The 7,128-nt window shown below is 37.7% G+C and overlaps 1 protein-coding gene across 12 annotated transcripts in view; it reads left to right on the plus strand.

Annotated features, from left to right (window-relative positions):
* lmo7b (LIM domain 7b) overlaps positions 1-6,863 on the plus strand; it is a 46,426-nt gene extending 39,563 nt beyond the window's left edge. For 6 of the 12 annotated variants that reach the window (XM_051112960.1, XM_051113004.1, XM_051112984.1 and 3 more), the window contains 6 exons: positions 68-123; positions 216-384; positions 651-890; positions 1,069-1,101; positions 3,888-3,993; positions 6,690-6,863. In XM_051112960.1, coding sequence (XP_050968917.1) covers positions 68-123; positions 216-384; positions 651-890; positions 1,069-1,101; positions 3,888-3,993; positions 6,690-6,791 — 706 coding nt within the window. In that variant the 3' untranslated portion in view covers positions 6,792-6,863. Of the gene's footprint in view, positions 1-67; positions 124-215; positions 385-650; positions 891-1,068; positions 1,102-2,738; positions 2,848-3,887; positions 3,994-6,689 lie in introns of all 12 variants that reach the window. The other 6 variants (XM_051113046.1, XM_051112968.1, XM_051113029.1 and 3 more) reach the window with 3 other exon arrangements.
* The last annotated feature ends 265 nt before the right edge of the window (positions 6,864-7,128 follow it).

Below are 7,128 nucleotides of genomic sequence, written 5' to 3' on the forward strand. Positions count from 1 at the left end.
AATGTAATTCTGGTTCAGATTACAATTCCGTTTAGTGAAATACAACTAATGCATTTATTTTGCATAGGACAAAGTCAAAATCTACCCCTACACTCCAAGGCCTTCATAAACAGGATGCTAAAGGTCTGATTACATTCTATTTTGGTTATTTTTATCTGAATAGTTGAATACCAGGTACAGTACTCGTCTGCTCTGCCTTGTCTCTTCATTGACAGCAGGAAGCGGTAAAAAGAAGGGACAGCAGTCGCAGGCAGAAAAGGAACGTCTGCAGATCCTGGAGGAGATGAGGAAGAAGACGCAGCTCCTCACTGACAGCAGTTGGATCCGTCAGCGCAATGCCGGCATCAACAAAGAACCCATCACTGTGGGAACATCAATCAGGAGGTTCTGATGAATAAACCTTTTCCTTATATTGTTTAGCAAAGATTATCTTTGTCAGCTCACTACCATTCACTAGTGTGACACTTGGAATAACGGCTGCTGACGATTCAGCTTTGCATCACAGAAATACGTTACAGTACATTTTAAAATGTATTCATAATATTTCACAGTGCTATTTAGGCATAAGAAGCATAAAAAACACACCTTTTAAAGGAAACCACATCATTTTTAATCTGTAAATCTTTAATATCTCAATCTCTGCATCACAGATATGAATCTATGGACAACCTCCACACAACCAACTCCTGGTCCAAGCAGTCCTACACTTCAAGTATCGCAAACAGGCCCCATTCTGCTATGGGAAACACTGGCACTTACAGGATCGGACGCAGCAGCCTGGGCCCTGGTTCAGCCATCTTCTCTACTGGTATAAAGCAGAGCACCTCCAACTTAGCCACTCCACCATTCTCAACTACGGCTGAGCCGTCGGGCCCTCAGCAGCGTCGCAGGTATGGGCTAGTCACATAGGCCTATTTAAGTGTGGTATTTCAAAATGAATTGGTGCTTTGTTTCTTTAGTTAATAAATCTAAAGCATTTCTTTATATAAATGCAGTTTTAGTTAAAACACATTAGTAAGTCAATTTTGAGTTCAACTTTTTATTTTTTTTTTTCTGTTTTTACTTAAGAAGGATTTCACTCTATCTGACCTTTAACCCCAGGTATTTTGGAAAACAGTGGCTAGGCTCTGAATGGAATACTAGTGTACTGCATACTGCAGCATATACTGTATATACTGTAATCTACAGTTCAAAAATTTGGGATCAGTATGATTTTTTTTTTTTTTTATTTATTAATTTATTTATTTTTAAATAGTATTATGCCACAAAACCTTACGATGTTGCATGTTAAATCATTTTGGAAATAAAAACTGTTAACATTGGAAGCTGGGACATTCCTGGGTTTCAGTGCCTTTTGTGTCCCTCGTAAAGATCATGATGATATTGCCTTAATTTTCATCAACATCGATTTTAAAGTTGTCTTTGACGTAAATAACACCTTTTGAATTGTTAGCATATTTAAATTATTTTTTTTTTGTTAATAATTCTAAACATTTTATAGCATTTTAAATCACCAATTATCATTTTTCCTGTCCCCAGGCCATGTCTGCCATTTTGATGATGAATGCAGCACATAATATGAGCGATCTTATTTTATTTTTTTCCACTTCACGTTGTTTGGTATATCAGTAATAGTTTTGTCTAATGAATATATATTTTCCAAATAATATAGGGATGTGTCACACAAAAATGAACATTTGCCCATTATGTCCCTCCAGGCATCCTAGGTGTGTATGACTTCCTTCTTTCAGATGAATCGAGTTGGAGTTATGTTAAAAATTGTGTATGATCAGTCAGCACAAGCAAGATTAAAGTGATTCTTACATTTTAAACATGGATATATTCTTATAAAAATGCATCGGTTCACTACAGGGGGCCTTTGTTCACCCCCCTGGAGCTGTGAGGCACTTTTCATTTTGGTGGATGCCCTTTATTGGACTTGTTTTGGACTGATGAGGAGAAACACCCATCTATGCCATTCTAAAGCTTGGAAGTGCCAGGTTAATTTTAATATAACACCAATCGGATTTGTCTGAAAGAAGGAAGTCATATACACCTAGGATGCCTGGAGGGTGAAAGAATAATGGGCTAATTTTCCATTTTTGGGTGAACTATCTCTTTAAATTCATAGAAAAAAAGTGATAATAATAATTAGCTTGTAGTAATTAATTATAATTAACTTACTTTATCTTGTCAGTCTGATGTGGTCAACTGATGTCCACCCTGTTAAGGGGAATATGAAAAAAGTAAAAAGAATTGCTGAAATTGATATACCTAAGATTGACCAAAAATTGTTTTCACATTTTTTTGCATCTCCCTACCATAATTACACAAGTATTTATTTATTTTAATCATTTTTGAAGTGTATTGATGTCCGAAAGGCACTGAATACTAGGAATGACCCATCTAATATTGTTTAAAAATTAGGGCTGCCCTCGTCTAATGATTTTTTTCTGGTTGAGTAGTAGTCGTTTTAAGCATTAGTTGACTATGCCTGCATTGTGGGATGCAGTATTTCACACATCACACATTTGGGTATTTCATGCATACTGAAACTTATGGTGTACAGTATACATGCAGTATGGTATGGTATAGTAGTATGCTATTCCAAACCTTTCAGTACTCAGCTGCCAAGTTCTTCTGTTAAATGTAGTCGAATCAGTGCAAGGGCAGAGCAATGCTGTCTTCTATCTGACATTGAACTCTTTGAGACTGACACTGGCATGTGGTGCCTGTAGGCTGGTCAGTGGCAGGCGGATGTGCTCGAGGTGCAAGCAGCCTCTGGGGAAGGGAGCTGCCATGGTCATCGATTCCCTGGAGCTCTGCTTTCACATTGGTTGTTTCAAGGTGAGAGCGGAGGTCACCTGAAAATGAGAGCGAACGGGCACTCCATGGATCCGATGCACGTTGCCTGGGTTTTTAACCTTTGTCATTTGGAGCAGCAGGAGATCATTAATCAACTAATCAATAAATAAATTGTTATTTTGGTGTAGGCAATTAGATTACAAGCTTGCAAAACAAATTAGAAATGGTTTAGATTTCTGTTCAAAGTCCTAATGTTGAATTAATGGAAAAATTATAACACAATCATTCCAGTAGTGCTCAGTTAATAACATTGTTTGTCAAATTCAATTTGTTCAAATTGAAGTCCAGCCAGTTTTCTGATTGCCTCATTGCCAGTAAACTTGGAAAATGAATGCACTTGGCTAACCTCAACATAACCAATACTGCTGAATCACCAAAACCCTGCCAGTCACTGATCACACAGGCTTTTCCAATCTCAAAACTATACCGTATTTTCCGGAATATTTTTTTTAATCATTTGAAACGTGTTGTATATTACATGCCAAAGCAACTGCATGAGCTCAAGTTTATTTATATATTTTGCTTGTTGTTTCAGTTATAATTTTGCAGTTTTCATATTTGTAATGTATTAGTACATTACATTATTTCAGAATAATACAATTATTTATCTAGTAATAGAACTTGACTTATACACCATGCAGCTTTTGACCTGGAACAACGTATAGTCAGCTGTAATGTATTTTCCGGAAAATACTGTATTTGCTTTGGTCTCTTACTTTCCTTCTAATGAAGCTTGTCCCTTATAGATTCCTGTGTCTGGTTGCAGGGGTTGTGTTTTGTTTAGGGTAGCTCCTTGATTTTCACTGCTGCACAAGGACGGTTACATCACTGCTTCACTAAAGAAATCACCTTTTCAAATCTAGCTATGGTGGAGGATCTGCCCACACTGACCCAATAATCAGCATTTCTAATGAATAAATCATTATGCTTGATTTGGGAGGCTTTGGAGTCATTGGGAAAAAGGGTTGTATGCTCTCATTTTGATGCGTGTCCAAACATGCTGTTTCTTGTTGATCTTGCAGTGTGTCAGCTGCAGGACTGACCTTGGGAGAGGGGCTGAGTCCGGAGCTCAGGTCAGAGTCAGACACGGACAGCTCTTCTGTAACACCTGCTACGGCAGAATCAGAGGTAAGCAGGAACCAGCATGCTGTTATATAACCAGATGCAATTCAGTGGTTGCTTTGAATAAACATACTCTGAAATCTATTGAGAATACTAGCCTGCAGACTAGCCTTTATTCCTGAATGAAATTACATTATTAATATAATATATTATAATATAATACAACACTTCTTTCTGGTTCTTAAATCTTATTGACTGAGAGGAGTTTAATATTCTAGTGATATCGGAACTCCATCCGTTTCATCATTTGTATCACTCCGTTTTTTGTCTTTCTCATTGCGAGGGTCATGGCAGATGCCCGAATTTATAGTTTATAAAAAATAATGTTTTTGTGTATTTACACACTCATTCCATTGAACTGTTGTATAAAGGCAATGTCACACTCTTAGCTGTGTGATATGGCTGTATATCGGCACACTGTAATTATCTACGGCCGAATCAGAGCCGTGCCAATATACATGGCTACTTGTGTGATAATGCTCAAATAAATTATATTACATTATATTACATTATATTACATTATATTATATTATATTATATTATATTACACTGACCAAAATTATAAACACAACAATTTTGTTTTTTCTCCCATTTTTTAGCTGAACTAAAAGATCTAAGACTTTTTCTATGTACACAAAAGGCCTATTTCTCTCAAATACTGTTCACAAATCTATCTAAATCTGTGTTAGTGAGCACTTCTCCTTTGCCGAGATAATCCATTCACCTCACAGGTGTGCCTTAGGCTGGCCACAATAAAAGGCCACTCTAAAATGTGCAGTTTTACTGTATTGGGGGGGTCCGAAAACCAGTCAGTATCTAGTGTGACCACCATTTGCCTCATGCAGTGCAACACATCTCCTTCGCATAGAGTTGATCAGGTTGTTGATTGTGGCCTGTGAAATTTTGGTCCACTTCTTCAATGGCTGTGTGAAGTTGCTGGATATTGGCAGGAAGTGGAACACGCTGTCGTATACGCCGATCCAGAGCATCCCAAACATGCTCAATGGGTGACATGTTTGGTGAGTATGCTGGCCATGTAAGAACTGGGATGTTTTCAGCTTCCAGGAATTGCGTACAGATCCTTGCAACATGGCGCCATGCATTATCATGCTGCAACATGAGGTGATGGTCGTGGATGAATGGCACAACAATGCGCCTCATGATCTCATCAAGGTATCTCTGTGCGTTCAAAATGCCATCAATGAAATGCACCTATATTTGTTGTCCATAACATATTCCTGCCCTTATCATAACCCCACCGCCACCATGGGCCACTTGATCCACAGCGTTGACATCAGCAAACCGCTCACCCACACGACGCCATACACGCTGTCTGCCATCTGCCCTGTACAGTGAAAACCAGGATTCATCCATGAAGAGAACACCTCTCCAAAGTGCTAGACGCCATCGAATTTAAAGCATTTGCCCACTCAAGTCTGTTACGACGATGAACTGCAGTCAGGTCGAGACCCCGATGAGGTCGACGAGCATGCAGATGAGCTTCCCTGAGACTGTTTCTGACAGTTTGTGCAGAAATTCTTTGGTTATGCAAACCAATTGTTGCAGCAACTGTCCGAGTGGCTGGTCTCAGACGATCTTGGAGGTGAAGATGCTGGATATGGAGGTCCTGGGCTGGTGTGGTTACACATGGTCTGCGGTTATGAGGCCGGTTGGATGTACTGCCAAATTCTCTGAAACGCCTTTGGAGACGGCTTATGGTAGAGAAATGAACATTCAATTCACGGGCAGCAGCTTTGGTGGACATTCCTGCAGTCAGCATGCCAATTGCACGGCCCCTTAAAACTTGCGACATCTGTGGCATTGTGCTGTGTGTTAAAACTGCACATTTTAGAATGGCCTTTTATTGTGGCCAGCCTAAGGCACACCTGTGGAATAATCATGCCGTCTAATCAGCATCTAGATATGCCACACCTGTGAGGTGGATGGATTATCTCAGCAAAGGAGAACAAAAATTTTGAAAATTTTGTAAAATGTAATTTATTTCTGTAATGCAAAGTTGAATTTTTTCAGTAGCCATTGCTCCAGTCTTCAGTGACATATGAACCTTCAGAAATCATTCTAATATGCTGATTTGCTGATCAAGAAACATTTCTTCTTCTTATATAAATGTGTTGTTGTTGTTATTGTTATTGTTATTGTTATTGTTGTTATTATTATTATTATTATTATTATTATTATTATTAATTTTTTTTTTATTTTTTTTCATGAAACACTAATCATTTTTTCAAGAATCTTTTATAGATCTCTAATTGTTTAAAGTGCTGCCTAATTGTTTAAAGTGGGCTGCCAAGCTCGTTTAAAAAAATAAATAACTATTGAACAATGCAACAAAACAAACAAAGCGCAGATACTGTTAGCACTGCTTATAAATATTGCGAGTATCCATTTTGCACACTAATATTATACAGAAACTGAGTCAAACACTTTACATTTTAAAGAAATACATCTTATTGGCCAGTGAACTGGTCATTAAAATAAATTAAAATGTATTATTCATAGATAATCTCAGCTGAATCTCTCAAACTTTTAGTTATGACAAATTATGACTTTTATTTTAATCCTCACTCCTTATTTGATCCTTTATTTTAACATTTTGTGTTCACAGACAACTTGCAATTCAAAGTTTTTTTTAAAAACGACACTATGCAAACTAAAAGACTCTGTATGCATTTCTTTCTTAGTCTGTTCCTCCATCTCCAAGTGACCAGAATGCATTGCAACAGATTGAAGAGGAGTGTACCACAGAAACGGCCTCAGGAATCACAACTATTAGCACAACCTAACCACTGCAGCAATCTTTATCCACTGTTTACTTTCACCGCTTTGACAATCAATATATCGAGACTGATATTTCTGTGATTGTTCTCATAGTATGACCGCTACATAGTGACTAGTTAGAACATGTTATTTTGATCATTGCTGAAACCCCCCCGAGGTTGTTTTTGTACTGGCTGACATCCATGTAGAAAGTTGCAACGCTTGAACAGTTATGCATTCCATGTGGCGAGTAATAACATGTCTAATGTGTCTTCTAAGAACCCTTTTATATGGTCTTTATTGAAGCCAATTCTTGGTGAAAACAAATTTGTTTAGCATATACTATAATTTCTTTAATATAAG

This window comes from Labeo rohita, chromosome 1, assembly GCF_022985175.1.
Source record: "Labeo rohita strain BAU-BD-2019 chromosome 1, IGBB_LRoh.1.0, whole genome shotgun sequence".
NCBI lineage: Eukaryota > Metazoa > Chordata > Actinopteri > Cypriniformes > Cyprinidae > Labeo > Labeo rohita.